At 41.9% G+C, this 19,206-nt stretch overlaps 1 protein-coding gene across 2 annotated transcripts in view; it reads left to right on the top strand.

Annotated features, from left to right (window-relative positions):
- The window catches only part of KIAA1958 (KIAA1958 ortholog), a 52,463-nt gene that overhangs the window by 15,022 nt on the left and 18,235 nt on the right, over positions 1-19,206 (top strand). The window contains exons 1-2 of one of the 2 annotated variants that reach the window (XM_041402293.1): positions 14,026-14,102; positions 16,061-17,317. In XM_041402293.1, the coding sequence (XP_041258227.1) occupies positions 16,171-17,317 (1,147 nt within the window). In that variant the 5' untranslated portion in view covers positions 14,026-14,102; positions 16,061-16,170. Of the gene's footprint in view, positions 1-14,025; positions 14,103-16,060; positions 17,318-19,206 lie in introns of those variants that run through there. The other variant, XM_041402292.1, reaches the window with a different exon arrangement.

The following is a 19,206-nucleotide window of genomic DNA, read 5'->3' as shown; positions in this document are numbered from 1 at the left end:
TTCACAATACCTTCTACCAGTCCCTCTGGATGGATCTAGATGGCTCACACATTTCTGCATGCTTTTATGCCGAACGGTAAAACTACTACAAATGTTGGCTACAAATCATAGCAGTCAGATGCTATGAGGAAGAATTAAGAAAGTTACAGGCACATGTGACCTTTGCTGAAACTGGCAGTAAGTATTTGATTTAAACATCTGGGTTAAGAGTGTATTTCTTAATATAAATTTTTTAAGTTAGTCTTTAACTTTCTGTGGAAGCACTTGTTAAAGCAGAGGCAGGTGACAGCACTGCTCTGTTTCACTGAGAAGCTGAGTGCAGTGGTTTAGACATTGCCACTTGTTTTTTTTATGGACATTCATTTAAATATATATCTGTGTTTTGGGGATTTTGGTAGTCTTTTGCTTACATTCATTTCTTAAATCAGTCTTTTCCTAATGTTAACTGCTGGTGCCATAGACATTGCACGTTACTGGCTTCACAAATACTCCATAAGTAAAGGAAGTGAGCTGCTTGCTTGTAAAGCATGAAGCTAATAAATACAGCCCAATCATTGGGTGCTGCTCGGTGGTGGCTGTGGTTCAGATTTGCTCCATGTTTGAGTGATAAGCATTTGCAGCCACTCAGGTGAGTAGGTCAGTCTCACCAAGCACCATCTGCCTAGTGGCAAGGTATTTTCCTGTGCTCTCACCTGTTGCCATTGGCCTGAGAGATCTGCACTGGAGAGCAATGTCAGAGTGGGTTTCTTCTGCATGTGTTGTATCTTCACGTGGTTGGCTCAAGTATCACTTCTAGTTACTGGCACAGAACCAATCCTGCCTGCCACACAGTCGATTTGTCCCAGAGGCTGCTGTCCTTCCCCTTGCTCCGTACTGTCCATCTTGCCTAATCTGTAGGACTGGACTCTGAATGAGAACAACCAGAAGCTTTACATTAAAAAAACCAAACAAAAAAAAAAAAAACCAAAAAACCCAAAAAAACCAAAAACAAAAACAAAAAAACCCCAAAAAAACCAAAAACCAAAAAAACCCCCAAAACCACCCAACCACCCAAACCAACAAAAAAAAAAAAAACAAACAAAAAAAAAGGGTAGTTACCAAATACAGTGCTCTTAGCTATGAAATGTTTAACTTGCACAGCTGTGCTGCAGAGAGAGACATCTTTTGACTGCCTTTTCCCTATCATCTTCCAAAACTGTACAGCCAAGAGATTTTAATTTCATCCCTTTTTGTCTTTGGCAGATTTATCTCTGTATTTCACAGCTACTCTAAACACAGGCTTTTTTAAATGCTGTGAGAGGCTTTATTTTTATTTGCATCTCTTTTAGGAGTATTCCTAAGTCTGGTTGTTCCAGTCTGGCAGACAGCAAGTAGCCTAAAGTTCTCTTCACGTCCCTCAGCATTTTGCTTGCTTTAGCAACCACGGGAATAGACTCCTCTGTAGTGTGCTATGGTGCAGCTTGAAATGAAACCTGGTTTTAACAAAGGTGGACACACTTCCATCTCCAAGGGCCAAACGGGAGGACCAACTTCATGTTTTTAACTGGTCTAAAAGCAGTTTCATAAAAGACATTTAAAGGGGGAACATAGTAGTTCAGTTTGGTCTCATGCTGCTGCTGGGCTTTACAAAACTGTGGAGCTTGCCCTCTGCAAATGTAATTTTGGTTGCTCAGACTTCTCAGATGTCCTGTGTTTTGTAAAGCCTTTGAGTGCTTTGTTTCTGTGCCATTTTTTCTGTGGACCTGGGCAGTTACATGACTAAAAAGCAGAACAGTTACAGAAGTGCTAGCATTCATGCTTCATCAGAAGCAACATTTCAGTACTTGCATTTCTGCTCTAATGAAACAGTTAAATTTTAAAAGGCAGTTGTAGAAAAATCATCTTGTCCACAGTGTAAATGACCCAAGGAGCAACATGTTTGTCTATCCTACAAGACTTAACTGTGTTCACCTCTTGTGTGTGGCAGAATTTCTTTTTCTATTGCTGCAGAAAATCGTGGGTCAGAAATTATGCCCAACCTTCTGTCTAGACAGGACAGTGGCATGTTGAGCCTCCCAGGACAGTCAGTGAACTATGCCCTTCCATTTGGCACAGCAGCAAAGTCCCCTCATAGGGGGCTGCTTTGCGAAGGGCTGGTTCATAGCATTGTCTTTGGCTTTGTACACATCATGGGACTGTGGCTGGTGATGCCAGTTTGCTCTGACCCTTCAGTGCAATCTCATACAATGGCTATTGAAACCATAGACTGCACTGACGGCATCAGAAGGATTTGGAGGTTAAACATAACAGGGACATTCTTCAGTGGTAATACTCAGTCAGCACTTGCATTTTTCTTTTTAGTGCCAACATGTACCTTTTACTTGCAGTTGGGCAGGTGGAAGTGTGTGTGAACAAATAAGTGGAACTGCACTCAGATCTGGAGGATTCTGTTTTCTCCTGCCTTATATGTACCACAGTGACTGCTGAGATGCTTGCAGGTAAAGGTGAAATACTGTCAGTGCAAAACAAGGTGAAACTCAGCTCCAGACCCAGATATGGTGCAAGGGAAGGGGTAATTGTCCCTCTGACTTCTTTCTGAGGTTGCTCTAGTACTGACAGTTTGCAGAAGGGTTAGAGGATATCTTGCCTTGGCAAATCCAGAAGTGCTGCTATCCAGAGAGATGTGACAACATCATCACTGCTGAGTTTGGTGGCATTTTCACTGCTGCCCCACAGCTATATCTCAATGGTAACACTTCACAACTAGAAAGTGTTGTCATCTTACTGCAAAAGTTCCATACTGTTGTCTCCTTATCACAAAAGTGTCATACCTTCTTGGCATTTTCTCATGGGCAGCTCTTCAGAACACTAACTCTTTCTTCTTCACAAAGTAGCCAACTGACTCCAGGTCCTTCTCAACCAGCCAACCCACTCTTGTATAGCACTTCTCATTGGTCACAGCTGTGGCCTGTTAAAGTCAGAACTAATCTTTGGTAATTGGCCCAGCTGCAACTCCGTGGGGGTGAGATTACTTTCTGCACTATCTTTATTTTCTTATATTCTATCCTCCCACAATAAGGAACCAGCCCTCTTTTCAGACACCAGCCCTCTTTTCAGACACTATTGCGAAGCGTCAATACAAGAATTCACAGTACAGATTTTTCTGGTTGGGACTCAACATACTAGTAAGTAATCAGGAGTTTTGACTGAAGCAAGTCTTTCTGAGAGGAGATGAAACTATCTAAGTGCATTGCCAGTGAAACCCAATTGGAAAAATATCAGCAGAAATTTAAGAAAATTGGTCAGGGCAGTTCAGTACACTTACATCCTGTATGAATGTCAGTATGTTCTTTTTCACCTTTTTTTCCTTTTTATTTTGAGTTCTAATTTCTAAATAAGACCCTGTGTCATTCCTCACTATAATTCTAAAATAGCTCTTCTAGGTTCTGTTTTATTTCTTCAAACAAGAAATGTCCAGATGTCTGTGTAAGAGATCTGACTGGTTTTAAATGCAAATATACTCCATGACACAGTTGAATGAATGAGTATCAAATCTGTGCAAGTCCTTGTAGAAAATGTTTTCAAAGATTAGATTAATAATTAGTATGTTAGAAAGCTCTGTGTTTCCCACAGTGTGATCCTTAGTTATTCTTGGCATGTTTTTCAGTGTTTGGCATTAATTATAGGTTATTCATATCTAGAGAGAGTTAGAAGAAGTTAGATATTGATATCAACATCACTGGAATGCCTATACAGTATGACACTTCAGATTGTATTTGTGGGATAAAGGTGTGTTGGGTTTTTTTTTTTTTTTTGGTTTTTTTTTTTTTTGTTTGTTTGTTGTTGTTTTGTTTTGTTTTAATGAGGAAAGCCTGTATATTTTCTACTAATTCTAGCCAAAGGCTGGACTAAATGAAACCACAAGAAAGAATTAGTTAGAAACATGGTCAGGTTGGTATAGTAAAACACCTGCTGTTTTCTTTGAAACGTACTGTATTTTAAGAAATATTTTGGTTGATTATCTGTTATTTAATTGGGAAGGGGAGGGAAGGGGAAGATCACACATGGAAAAGTTTATATTTTTGATTTTTTTAAAAAATCATCTTTCTGGAGACTAAGAAGTTTGTTAGGATGCACTTCTTGAAAGTTAAAGGTTTGCTTTGCAGGTGTGAACTTTACAATAAATTCCTATCCTACTTGTAATTGGTTTTATTTAGCTGTTTATACTAGCATGCATTTTGTCTAGGGCCATTTTTCACTCTAATGAAATAAACCAGTATGAACAGAAATGGGTAATTTTGGAAAGAATTTCCTCATCTATTTTTGTGCAATAAGTCCAGTACTAATAAAGCATAACAGACTTTAATGAATCACAGAATCATAGAATGGTTTGAGTCGGAAGGGACTTAATGATCTAGTTCCAGCCCCCTCTGCTATGGACAGGAATGCCACTCACTAGATCAGGCTCCTCAGAGCCCCATCCCACCTGGCCTTGAACACTTCCAGGAATAGGGCATCCACAGGTTAATGAAGATTTGTGATGCAAATATGTAACAATACATCCAACCATATACGAACATTTTTTTCTTACACACCTGCTTCCACTTTACCAGTCCTGTGATTTATTCAGTCTTGTTTTCACTTACTTTGCCAAACATTCAGCAGTGTATGTAGCATGTTGTTTTGAACTTCAGTTATCCAAAGGCTACAGTTCGGGTTTTGAATCTCTAAGAGGATATAAATGATAGTTTGTGAGACTTGAGAGTCCTCTGTAATAGGTAGAGCCCTTCTTCCAAAGTCTTTTGCATGCCAGGGAGTTCTCTTTCTTTCTTAATCATGCACCTTCCCTAAATCTACATGTTGTGCGTGCCAAATCCTGCACTGATGTTAACAAAAACTGTGCATGCTTGAGAATATGCATTTAGTTCTTTTGGGCAGAGCTCCAGTACTTGCCTAGTTAGAACTTTGTTAGGTTTTCAGATCCTCAGGGCCAGATTTTATAGATGTTTAGTTTACATAGACCTCTGAACATGCCATTCAGTGCTTTTGATTACATAAATGCTTGTAAGAACTGAGGCCTTTGTTGACTGAGCCAACCAATGTCAAAGTGCTGTTCATGTACAGCTGTTGAAGCCCCCATAGCTCCAGCCCCACTGAACTCAGACCTGCAAGTTTTTGTGGTGGCATGCAGAGTGGCCTGGGTGGGCTCTTAAATCTCTGGATGTCCCATTCCTCATCTTCTTGAATAGTAGGTCAGGTTGCTTGTTCTGTAGGATTGCCACCAACCCCTCATCTGTATGTGGGTATGCATTGTGAGGCATTGATCTCTGCATACTTTCCGGGATCTCATCTCAGTAATCTTAAAATATAATCTGTTTTAAACCTTAGTTTAATTTTCACTTTCATCTCAGTTGATGAGTGATATTATGTTATCTAGGCACACAGGTAGATATGTTTCTAGGGATAAATGGAAACTTGGTACATAGTTGAGTGAAGCATTTCTACTCTTTTTGTCCTCTGTCAGTTACAGGATGCTACCCTGTATTTTTGTCTGGCTTACATTTGAATGCAAATCCTTGCTGGCTCTTTTCTGGCGCAGCTTTTATATCGCTGTTTTTTTCTATATAATGTCAAAGTCAGGTCTAGGAACTTTTATTAGGGACTCAGTTGCATATGATCTGTTATGCACAGTTGGATATGGAATAAGCTGCTATCTTTAAGTTTCTTGGTTTTTTTTTCAAAATTGTTGAGCAAGAGCAACTCTTTTCTCTGAGACTGGGGTATATTTTAAAAGATTTTTAAAAGCAGCTGCAGGACAGGACCTCAGAGTGATGCCAGTAGTTCAATTAAAACAACAGTTGTTGATACTTCAAAAAGCACACTGTAAAGACAGTTCAGAATGTTTTTCTTGCTGAGAAGTAAGTCCTTGGAGAATCATTTAACATCAAAAACCACCTCTGTGCTAAAAAAAAGGAAAAACCTAAACCTCTCAATTATAGTAAAGGAAGTGAAGTTTCATCCTTACACAGAAGTGCTGAATTTCTGCAATTTTTCTAATTTCTTTGGGAATCAACCACCATTTTTTACAGGTGGTTAATAGTGTCATTTCACTGGCACTTTTTATCCAAGTAATGCATGTTTTCAGTATTGCTATAGTAGCACCATTCTGATTTTCAACTGGTTTAGAAAAGCTCTGAAATGAAAAAAATCCTACAAATAAAAAATTACAAATAAAATCTGGCACAGTAAAGCCTTTAATCCACAGAAGCTGCTCACGTTTGCAAGTGAGGAATAGCATGGAATAGTTAAATTGTTTGGGTTGGAACTTAAGGCATTGGTTTCCCTCTAAGAAGATGGGGATGTTTCATCTTCATAATTTTTCTGCAAGTCAGTGTTAATATTTCTGTTTTCTTTTCAGTAAATCATGTGCAGACTTTCTCTTAATACAATTTCTAGGAAAACAAAGAGCCAAGGAAAACATCTTGCCTTCAGGCTGTGTGTGCTTGATTCTTCCAGCTGTAATTCTAAAGTTAGAGAGGGTACATATGCTTTGTGGTAAACTCAGGAAAGGCTATACCTTAAACATTTTCAAAACATGGGGTGTGATTTCTCCATTAAATAACGATTCTGAACTGCAAGCTGAGACATATAAGCTGAGTCTTAGATATAATCCAGTTTTAGTCTCAGGTTATCATGAAAAATGGTGTGAAGGCAGATGCAATTTTGGAAAAAAATTTAATAAACAACACAAAATAACCAATCCATGATAGATAAGCTCCCTGGTAATATCAGTAAAATACAGATTATTTTTTTTCAAGTGCTCAGGACCTTAAAATATTACGGTTGATATATACTTTTCAGAAATGCTTTCCCAGAAGATGAATTCTTTCTTTAAAAATGTCTTTGCTGAATATGTAGATAATAAAATATGAGAGATAGGCAAGATTTACCTGAAGCTACAGTAAAACTCCCTGCTATGTTTTACTAATCCTGATGCACAGGCATCTTCTCAAGTACTCCTTTGTGTTATAGTGCTGGTTGCATGGTGTAGAAATGTACATTGTTGTCACCATCACATTTATGCTGATGTTGCCTTTGACACTCATATTGACAAAGTTCGTGGAGGCATACTGAATATCAGATTTTCACCCTGGCACTGCTGCAGCAGAGCTGTTTAACTATTAAGGTGTTGACTGGATGCACTGTGATTTTTGTTTGCTTTCAGAGCAGGTTTTACCCCAGAGACTCTGCACTGAGTACTGGTGTACCTGAAAATCCCTGCTTGGTTATTGCAAGACCCACTTGTAGCAAAAGCAAAACCAGGGCCATTTTCTTTCCTCTGGAAAATTGTATTGCTGTTGTCACCTCAGCACCCTGCTCAACTTGCTCTGAGCGATGATGCCAGCTCTGTGTAAAACACAGGCTGGAGTCATTAATAAAAGTGGAGGCTAGAATTTCTAACACTTATAAGAGATACCGGGTTGAGAAAAATGGAGCAAGAGGTCTTTTTTTTTGATTTTTATGTTTTGGTAGACAAAATGTGAACTCAAAGCAAGAGAATCTGGACTACTAAAGGGATTAATTACTGGTGACTGAGGTAAAAAAATCTTATTAAGAACAATGATGAAAGAATTATATGAGTGTAGCAGCATCTTTTCATCAGTTTGGGCTTTTCAAAAAACAGAAATCAAAATTAGAGAATCACACAATCAGTTAGGTGGAAAAATATCTCTGATACCATCAAGTATAATAGTTGTGGCACTAAGTGCCACATCCAATCTTTTCTGAAACACCTCCAGGGATGGTGACTCCATCACATCCCAGGGCAGCCCATTCCAATGTTTAGTTTCCCTTTCTGTGAAGAAAATCTTAATGTCCAACCTCAGCCGGTTGAGGCTATGTCCTCTTATTTTTTTGCTAGTTGTCTGGAAGAACACACCAAACACACCTGGCTACACCCTCCCTTCAGAGTTGCAGAATTGTAGTGGTGTGGTCTCCCCTGAGCCTCTCTTTCTCCAAGTTAGACAGCCCCAGCTCCCTCAGCTGCTTCTCATCAGACCTGTACTCCAGACCCTTTCTCAGCTCCTTTGCCCTTCTTTGGGCACACTCCAGCACCTCAGTATCTTTCTTGTAGTGAGGGACCCAGAACTGAGCACAGCACTTGAGGCACAGCCTCACCAGTGCCCAGTACAGAGGGACTGCTCTGGTCCTGCTGGCCACACAATTGCTGATACTGGCCAGGGTGCCATTGTCCTTCTTGGCCACCTGGGCATATTCTGCCTTATATTCAGCCACTGTTGACCAACATCCTTGGATCCTTTTCCACTGGGCAGATTTCCAGACACTCTGCCCCCAGCCTGTAGCACTATATGGGTTGTTGTCGCCAAAGTGCGGGACTTGGCACTTGGTCTAGCTGAACCTCATACAATTGGCCTCAGCCCATCTTTCTAGCCTATCCAAAATTCATCCATCAAGGGAAGTGGCTGCAGAGACATTATTCATTAGGCAAGTCCAGCCTCACAGATAAGACATTTTGGACCTGGTTCAATGGCCACTTAGAGGAGTCTTCATTTAAGTGGACATTAAGCTCTTCTAAGCAAATTTGAGGGTGGATAGCTTGGTTGCACCACAAAAGCTCTTTCTTTCTGTGCAACAGTGGTCCTACCTGATTTCAAGGTGTAAGGAACTGTACAATAGTAAAAATGTTAGAAATGGAAACATGCATTTTGCATTTGCTGTTAAAAGATACTTTATGAAAAGGATGTGTTTTGTTTGAAGATGTGGAAAAATTCAGTGTCAGACCCATTACAACCTCAGTGGAAGATAGAGCCAAATTCACACAAATCACAGTTACACAGTTTTCCAAGTGCTTGGAAATCCAGGATGGAATTTGCACTGATCATCATTGTTGCTACATCACCTGCTAGTGGAGGTGAAGAAAGACATGAGTACAACTGAAAATGTTTGCTCTCGCCACTTTTCTCTGCTCACTAACCCAGGGGTACATAATCGTCACTGGACAGTACATCTAGTAGTGTGTAAGTCTGAAGAACTGCTAGTCCTAAAACTTGTTTTCATTTGTCAGTCTGAAGGAACATAGTTTTTTTTAAGTTAGGCCACAGAGTCTATGTTGTCTCTCAGGTCTTGGTTGCAGTCACAGTGAGAAGTATCTTTGTTCACAAAATGAGGTATGTGTCATTTGAGAGAAAGTTTCAGGGGTGCACTTGCTAAACACTGAATTGAGCAAGCAGGATTTGGTGCTTTCAAAATTCTAAAATCTTTTCTGGGTTCAGAAGTACACTGCTCAGTTGTAAGTAGCGCGGAGTGTTGATATTTTACAGGACTACATTACTGCTACAGAGCTTCTGTGAAGAGCATGGCAGAACATGTCCTTTATAGAATGTGTAAGGAAGACACAGGGTAAAAATGGTGAAGCATAGCACAGCCAAGTCCTTTGACTTCTCTGGAGCTGGAGGTACTCAGCAACTTAGCAGATACATTCAAGAACTGTAGAAAGGTCACTTCTCTTTCAGACATGGTCCTTGGAAGGAAGAAGCTTCCTCAGCAAGAAGAAGCAGTCCTGTGCATTTCTGTACCCTTCTCTGGTGATTCTACACTCTGCAAATGAGAACAACCAAATCAGGCCTATATTTCTGAGGAACAAAATTCATGACAGGAAGCACCAGCACAGGGGGTGGGTTGGTCAGGGATTCATGATAAAGCTTTAACATGTCTGAGGAATTATCAAAAGAATCACAATGAGCGGGGGGAAAAAAGAGTGAAAATAGGTCAGTCTCAGGAAGCTTAATTGAGACTTTGGCATGTAGGTAATAGGAGAGGTTCTTACGTATAAGACCTTGCTCAGATTGATCAGGTTTCCTGCACCATCTGTTCTGCTCCCTTTTCACCTGCTTCTCCTGGTGCTCTTTTGGTCTCTCTGTGACCCTTCAGCTGCACTGTGCAAGAGCAGGGCTTACATAGATCCATTTAGTAGGTGCTGGGGGAAAAGATTACAAAAATATAAGCAGTGGTGCCTGTAGCATTACACTCAGATTAAGGATTGAGCCCCCGTACTGTTCCTTAGTCAATTCTGCTGTCAATCATTTTACTTTGTGAATGAGGCAGGCCCTTGGGAGGTTCTTAATCCTGTGATAGTCTTCCACATGAAAAGGTGAGGAAACCCTCAAATGCTGTCCCAGCCAGCTGAAGGAGTTTCTCCAGCAAACAGGTTTTGCTGCTTTGCTCTGGCTTGCGGTGATGACAGCTGCAGCTGAAGGCGTGCCACACTTGGCAAGGAAAGCATACTGAACTCTTACTATCAGCTTAGAAGGAGCTGCAGCCTTGTGGAGTAAATGTGACAGACAACCACAACATTTTCTGAATGGAGTACAGCATTACTTGCCCAGAAACAAATTTATTATATTTTCTTCCTACTACCCTCTGAGCCCCTCTCTCAGGAAATCATTCTTGGTCCTGCTTGTCATTGATAGGAATTGTAATTGTGATTCATTGAGAGTAAAGCCTGCTTATTCAGCAGCAGAGCTCCTACTGATTTCAGAAATCCAAAATATAAGCACAAAATTTCTGAGACCCACAAAAGGGAAGGCACTTGCTACACATAAATGGCTGACTTTATGTAAAATTTGGGATCCTAGAATTGTGGAGGTGGAAAATTAGCATGAAGGTTTTGTTTGGTTCCTACCGTGTATCCCTATTTATTTCTAAATTATTTCTTACAGAACTAAAATTACAGACAAACAACATAAGCTTACATAAGTTGAAAATAGTGATTTTGTTGAGGTGAGAGGTTCTTTTACCTTGAAGACACCATCCAGAGAATGTGTTAAGCGAGAAATTAGCATAGTTGGAAAATTACTCACTAGCTTAAGAATACATGACATTGCCACACTATCTCACAGGCTTGCAGAACTTGTCAGGATTTGTGAGCCTTTCCTCTGTAATGTATGCCCTTCTTTTTCCTGAAGAGTCACTCAATTAAAACATGCCTTCCTAAACAAATGGAGCCATATACAGTTGGTATCAGAGGTGGAAGTCAACCCCTTCTCCGCATAGTGAACTGGGTAAAACTACTTGATTCATACCTTGCCTATAAGATGCCATTGTTTTCTATGTGCTTTCTTTCTCTCTTTCTGCTGCTTCTTGCTTCATAGCCTTTATTTCAAGCAGAAAGTAAATTAAAATATTTGAGTTGATATGGAAGTTTTGTACTCCAGAAACCAAAAATCAGAGAATATGCACTCACCTATTCCCATTCCCTCCAGTTTGCTGCTCTGTTTTGATTGTCTGTCCTGGTCCTTTGTCATCTTGATGACCTCCTTAGCAGTATCAGTGAAGAAATCAAAACACTGGGTCAAAAAGGCTGAGCTTTAACTCCACTGTCAGCAGGAGTCCTCTCACAGGAGACAGCAGAGAAGGTGATTACCAGTGGTGTGATTTTGGGTGCTCTGTTGCATGGCTGGGGTCCCCAGCATTTTCAGGTGCTATCTGGGAAAGGCTGCAGTTCCTGCTGAGTTTACTTCAGCAACTTACTTTGCAGAAGAGAAATATACAGGTGATCCTGGATTGATGGCTAGCAGGGCCTGTGGGGCTGCAGCAAGCCTTTGTGAGGGCTTCAGTACTACTCTGCCTTTGTGGATGAATTTACACTGGGATTTCTGTTATTGATCTCTATCATTTATCAAGGCTAAACATTTGGCTTAAGACATTCTAGTAATAAGAGAAGCCCCAATATTGTCCATTAGCTAAAATTTTGAATTAGATTGATACTTACACTATGGTGGCCAAACCTTAAATACACAGTGCTTTTAATATGGAAAGGTGGGTCTTTCAAAAAATGAAGCAATGCTTCCCCTCAGATGGTGATGGAGTAATAGCCTAGTAAGTTTGTACAGAGTGGACAGACTGAAAACAGAGAGGATTTAAAATATTCTGAGCTTCTTCTGCAAGTATGAGAAAGCAGTGCCCAACTGCTTCCTAGGTTTTTTTGTTTGTTTGTTTGTTTGGTTTTTTTTTTTTTGGTTTTTTTTTTTTAATGTAGAAGATGACCAAACATTGCTTCTCCTTAAAAACACTTAAAAGTCAGGTTTCAGCTGCTATGAGATTAGTTTGAAATCCATGCTATGGATTTCAAACTAATCTCATAGCAGCTGAAATGAGTACTAAATGTACTAAAATGAGTACATGCAGGTATTTTTACATCTGTCTTTTAATGTTTTAGGATTCCGGTTTTAGTTTTTATACAGCTGTCTGATTAGAACATTTTTTTTTTAATTAACAGAAATAAATTTTGCATTGCATTCTTATTTGAGAATCTTGAATTTTTAGAAAAATTTCCATAGTATCAGCCTTAGCATCATGTCTCAAGAGGACTGCTAATATAGTCCTGGCTGTATTGCTCCCTTGAAAAAAATCAGTATGAAAGTACTAATAATCAGTAATGGTAATAGAATTTCAAGCATAGATATGTGTGATGCAAGTTAGTGTTAATCAGCTTATCTAAGATTACCCTGGGAAGGCAATCCATTGCTAACTACCTGGGGTTCTGTGGGAGGACAGAATCCCAACATGATTTTTTTCCTTCTTTACAACAAAATGTACCATCACCCTCTCTGAGCTGTCGGTCCACCAAATCCATATTCCACTGTATAGGCACTGCTGGAGGACACCCATTCCACACCTCTGCATCATCCTATTTTTCTGTGTTCAGTTCCTACACTGCATCCTCACCTCTTTTGGCCTCCTTTCTGAGGGAGTCATATCACAGAATTAGTTTTTAGTCTGAGGAATCTTCCAAAGGGTCCTAACCAAAACTCCACTCTGTGACTTTCATGTGCAAGGAGCCAAAAGGGAAAATGTAGTTGAGGTAGCCAGATCTCTGCTCCACAATAATGTTCATTCTTTTCACGGGATAAAAGAAAGGGCTCCTGTAGGGCAGCTGCCAACAGCTATTTCTCCTGGGACTTGCCTGGTGCAAGGGCCTCTCATAACAAAGGGGCTCTTGCTACTGCTCTGTGCAAAATCAGGAAGAATTTTGTCTGCACTAAAGCAGCTAAGCCAAGTCCCATCTTAGAACTTGAAGGAGGGCTGCTCTTCAAATGTTGCTATATTTCATTGCCCTTTTGTCATCAAATGGATCTACTATGGCAAAACTCTGGTTCTGGATATAGAAAATATTGCCTTTCCTAAATCTAATAGTGTTCCCTTAATGCATTAACAGATCTCAAGGCATGGTTTTGTAATAATACCACTTTCTTGCACAGCACACATTCTGTCCACATTAGTCATTATAGTGGTACATTGTAAATGAGGTTGTAAAATCTAAAAAAAGCCTTAAAATTTGACTCTTCCTTGAGGGTCCAGATAGCTGCAGTGAATTTCCAGCATCCAGACATGCTTCACTCTGATTTAGATATTTGTAGGCTCTGAACTGCAGAAAAATGTTGTGGAAGATAAAGACTTCAGTAATGCAGTTAAAATACTGGTGTAGATCACATTGAAACTACATCATGTTACTGTATAATTTCAGAGTTATCATGTTATCAGGTTATTAAGCATGAGTCATCTTATCAGATCTTGCCAGTCTGAATGAAGAACTTACATAATCGCTAAAATGTGATTTAGAAAACAAGAGCAGATTGTCAGCCAGGATCCTGCTGTCTGACTGAGCAGACAGGGTACTCTCCAGAAAACCAGGGACATAATGATGCATTTTCTGTGCTTTCTACAGCATGAGTCCCTCCCTCCCATAGTACCATTTGCAACTTCTGTTGCAGCTGGCAAACTGAAGACACAGTGCTTCTGAGTAACTGCACAAGCAATCTTGACCATGGCAGTCAGACTGTGGCAGACCTTATCTCATTTCCCTAAGGGGAAAGCAGTCCTTCAGCCAAATTGAGCTTTCTGCCTTCCCAGGATATATTCCTGGTTATGTGGTGACCGAGCAGCTCCATGATACCACACAGGGTTTACACTGATGCAGCTTCTGACTGTTTCTGACTTTAGCTCTCCCTCCTTTCCTCTGTTCACTTTCCAGATTGTCTTCTTTGCCTTGCTATGAGTATGGTGTTCCTCCTCCTGTGTTTTGGTGTTTCTTGTGTGGCAGGGTACGTTGTAAGTACATATCTTTGATTATGACTCTTAGAAGAAACATGGATTCCTCAGTCTTTTAGAAGAAACATGGATTTCTTAGAAGAAACAGGGATTTTGACTCCCGATAAGAGTAATCTTTAAAAGCTTTAAAGCAAATAACAAAAATTAAGTTTTAGATATTTGAAAGGCGTATGCTTGAAAAAGGAGATCTTCTCCAGTTTCCAAAGGACTTGCAAATTTGGGATCTTCTGCATTTATTATACTTCACAGAATGCACTGGTCATGCAAGGAGCTCTGTGTAGCAGGTGATGCTCTGAGATCTCTGCTTGCAGAGTGGGCTAGAATTCAATTATTGTAGCAGTTGTTCTCTGTGCATGCACTCTGTCTTGAGCTACTGCAAAAGCAAGCTTGAATTTTACATGATTTTTCTTCCTAATTATGTGCTTCTTCATGTTCATCCATTCCCTCGATGCTTAATTTCAAAGATGTTGAAAAAATACCTAGAAATTTGTAACGTTTACAGAAAATTCCCATGCTGGCTCCATTCTTGACCCACCAAAGACTCACAGTGGGTGAGGTGGAAAAACCCAGGAGGAGCCTTGTGGGGAAAATCATAGGCAGTACTTGTCTATTTTATTTCCAGTCCAACCCTTTCCTTGTGAATAGGAGTGAGGGGACAGGGATATGCAAGCTGCAAAATCATTGAAACACAGCCTCCTCACCTCCCTTGGCACAGAGCAAACACAGATATCTGCAGCTAACTGGTGACAGGTGACTGAGAAGCAACTAGGTAGGCAGGTAGTAATTTGTGTTGATTTTTAGGGAAAGCATTCCCTAGGGGTAGTTTGCCGCTGTATGGTTGTCTTTTTGAGCCTTGACACAGTTAATTTTGTATCTAAAAATGCTTGTGTAGATGAGGACAAGAAATAAAATGAGGTATAACATTGCCATGAATGCTGCATTTGATCTGGGAGAAACGTAATGGGCTTTTCTGCCTATATGGAAACAAAAGTGGAATGAGAACAACAGGAACTCCAAGGCTTGCAGGTCATGTTCACAAAGCACAGCAGAGAGAGGTTTAGGGAGAGGCTCCAAACAGAACCACAGAAATGAGAAGAAGTTCGCAGATACTTTAGCTGTCTGAGGTCACTGGAGATGACTTCTCTGTCATTAGCTGTATACAAAGAAAGACGCGCAGACTTTGCTGTCATCTTGTATGGCAAATTTCTAAATAGTTGGGATGAAAATGGCAAAAGTTTTTTTTGACCTGAATCATGATTTAGATGCTGGAAAACAAGCAATATGAAAAAAGCAAAATATTACGTCTCAAAGTTAAAAGAAGGTTCTGACTTAAGTCTTGCAAGCCCTTTAAGAGCCTCTTAAGCCTTTGAGCAACTGAGGACTATCAGTATAGAAGAGTGAAAGGTAAGCTTGTTTTCTTACTCCTTATATTGAAAACTCAAGTTTTGAGCCTTCCTTTTGATACCTCTTAAATTCAGTTGAAAAGGAGATAGTTGATTCAGTTGAGAAATCTGCATAAATTATGTAAAACTTCATTGTTTCTTCAGATCCAGTTGGTGCTTGATTGCCACCCTGGTGTTCAAGATTAATTGTATGTGTTAAGATTTTGTTTAATTTTGATTTCCTAGGTATGAACATGCAATCACCATCTTTGGGGCTGCTTTTATATTTTGTCAGTGATTTAAGTTTCTAATCATTTTGCCACTGATACTGAACTGGCTTGTTTGAAAAGCAGTTTTCTCTTCATTTATATGTTGCAGGGATGTTCTGAGAATGAGGAATGAGGCCACTTAAAACCAGGCGTAGTTTTAAGGCATGTTTTGAAGGACATGAAATAAGAGTGAAATGGGTGGGTTTAGCTGAGCGTACAAATGTTTCATTTTCCCATGAAAAAAAAGTGGTCATGCTTTGGGAGTGCTGAAGAGTGGGGTTTTGCTCTGTCTCTCTGCAGGTGAGAAGTAAATATGAGCTTGGAAACACATGACCACCAGTGCCAGGACCCTGTGATCTGAACTGTCTTCAGCTGACTTCCCAGCGGCTAGGCGCTGTTGATCCTGTACCATGGAGGACTGCCTTCACACCTCCTCTGAAAATCTCTCCAAGCTGGTGAGCTGGGCCCACAGCCATGGGACCATCTGCAGCCTCATCCCCAACCTCAAGCACCTGCTTTCCGAGGGGGCCCATGGCAACCTGACAGCCATGTGGGGCTGTAGTGCTGGCCATGCCTACCACTGGCCCCTGGCCGCCACTTGTCGGGCTGGTTCCCAGGAGCGTGTCTGCTTCCAGGACAGCCGCAGCTTCAACTCAGACAGCCCCAGCATGCTGGGGGTGCCATCAGAGGCTCAGGCCAGCCCCCTGGAGCGCTACCCAGGCCGGCCAGGGAAGGCCAAGCTGGACTGCACCCGCACTCGTGACTCCTGTGACTTCTCTTACTGCAGTGAGCCGTCAGAGCTGGGTGAGCCTGTGGAGGAGTATGAGGATGAGGCCACCCTCTTTGACATGGTCTGTGAGTCCTCTGTCACTGATGAGGACAGTGACTTTGAGCCACACTCGCACCGTGCTCCCACTGGCCCCCGCAAGCGGCCAGCTGCCACGGCCCAGGCCCAGCCCGCTGACGAGGGCAGTGGTGACGTGCTCCTCAAGAAGATCAAGCAGGAGCTCCCTGAGGACTTCTATATAGTGGCCAATGCGGAGCTGACGGCCGGCACTGACGGGCCGGCCCTGGCTCTGACACAGATGTCCAAGCCCAAGCTGCAGCCCCCGGCTGGGCCCTCCTGCCTGGGACCCACCAGAACCGTGCCCCAGCCGATCTCAGGCCCTGACCTCGAGCCGCAGCGCCCCTGCGCCTCCCCGCCTGGCCCACCCCGCGTGGCCACACAGCGACCACCCCGGGGACCCCTTGCCTCCCCAGCACGGGGGGCAGGCAGTGGCCCTGTGGCTGCCCTGCAGGTGCCAGCCACCAGCTCCAATGCCATCACCACTGCTGGGAAACCCATCAGCATCCCCCTCTCAGCCCTGCAGCTGCCTGGTCAGGAGGAGCCACCGGCGGCTGCTGAGGAGACCCTCCTGTCCGTCCCACAGCTGGCCCCAGGTGGTGAGGTGGCCAGCTCGCCCTCGGTGGGCACCGAGCCTGAGGTCAGCTCCAGCCAGCAGCAGCCCCACGCAGCGCCCACCATCACCCCTGAGGCAGCAGCACAGCTGATGCCAGGTAGGACACTGGGCAGGAGTAGAGGGGTGGTGGCATTTTGGGGGTGGCCCCCAGGCCTGGCTTAGTGAGGGTACTGTGGGGGTGTATGTGCTACATTGCATTGGGTCCTGCTGGCATATAAGTCAGTAGATATGGAAGCCACATATGCCTGGGAGAGGATTCAGAAAACGTCAACTAAGCACCAGTACATGAGAAAGTGTACTGCAGCCATAGGCAAAATGGTTTTCAAGGTTCATTTTGGGTACAGTTGTGTCATGGGAGAGAGCATGCAGTGACCTTGCTGTGTGTGTGGGTCAGGGAGGACATGAACAGGGCAATGCACTCTTGATGAGTCAGAAATAAGTGGTCTCAGCCAATGCAGCCTAGAGTTGGAGAGCTTGGTGTTTCCTTCACCAGGAAAGAGGTTTTTGCTTCTATAAATTGTTACCTCTAAATCAGAGCAGTGTGCGGACACAAGAAGTATTCTTAACCTTAACCACAACCTTAACCATGAAACTGATAAAGCATTAATCCATTAAGAAATGGGTTTTTTTCCATTTTCCCAGTGGGTCCACAATTTTTCTCATCTCCTGCCAAAGCACATAGAACTGGCACAAACAGATCAACGTTATTGGATAAAGAGCATGTTAAAACAGCTGACTTCTGCTGAGTGCTTATCCCATGTGGAGAACAACTGTTAGCCACTGGTCTTCGGAAGGAGGTGGAAATCTGTTTCTTGAGTAGACTTGTCACCTTCCTCTGGACCTGAGCACAGACAGTTCTCACTCTTCCAGCTTCTTCTTTAGTGGTGCATCCCAGGAGGAGACGAGGCAAGAGCAGATTCTCCATCTGCTCCCTTGCTGGTTCAGCCTTGGACTGCCTGGTCATACAGTACAGACAAACAGTGAAAGGGCTAAAAACTGCCTATATGCAGCCCTTGTGGCAGGTACTGCAAGAGCTAAAACCCATGACTTTAGCTTGAACATCCTGAAATCTGATTGAAGACTAGTAAATCTATCAACTAGCAAGAGCCTGCAGATCTTCTTGCCAGGTTAAATACACAGTTTTATGAAGTAAAACCCTATTAAACATAAGAAATTTGGAAGAATGATAATTGTCTTAGTTACAGCAAAGCAAATTCTTCTTTGGGACCCATTTCTTGCATGACTGCATCTCTGAGATGTTATTTTGCAGTAGTCCCGTCATGTAAATGGAAATGTCCTGTCATGTAAATCCCTTACGGAAATTCCTTTGCAAAACTCCATCTGCTTTAGAACCAACTCTGCACTGCTAAATATGAAAAGGTAGGATGCCTGATGCCACTCAACCCAAATTGTGTGTTAAATTTACTTATTCTGCCTTCCTCAGTTTATAACATATCACTGCTATATGTAGATGTGGTTTCTACCTGCTTGCCTCTGCAACTTGCTCAGTCTCAAGTTTGCAGTTTGGGACCATGGAAGACAAACCTAAGCAGGATTTTTCCGTGTTAGGTGTGTGTTATCTGGGAGAGATATTTCAACAGATCCATTAAAAAATCCAAGCTCCTTTCAACTTTTTTTGCCAGGTCCTCAGAAGCCAAACGAGGTCAGCAATTGTTAGTGTTTAGGGTTAAACCTTACAAGAATAGATGCAGTGCAATGTTTTTGCATTTATATAGTTTCAAAAACAGGATTGATCCACGTCTAGTGTCTCACTTTGAGGGCAAAATGGGATAGCACCTGGATTACACCCACTGTCTAAATCAACCCTCAAAACCTCCAAGTGCTTTGCTTTTTGCATAGATAGTGATGAGTTCTCAGAGTACTGTCCAAATTCCAGTTTATTCAGTTATGTTCTCAGTGGTTAAATTATTTTTGCTGTTCCAAAAAAGCATTACACAATTCCTCTCCTCAGACTGGTACAGTGTT

The sequence above is a fragment of the Onychostruthus taczanowskii genome, unplaced genomic scaffold (genome assembly GCF_017590055.1).
Source record: "Onychostruthus taczanowskii isolate IOZ18803 unplaced genomic scaffold, ASM1759005v1 scaffold196, whole genome shotgun sequence".
Classification (NCBI taxonomy): Eukaryota; Metazoa; Chordata; class Aves; order Passeriformes; family Passeridae; genus Onychostruthus; species Onychostruthus taczanowskii.
This window is presented reverse-complemented; position numbering and strand designations above follow the sequence as displayed.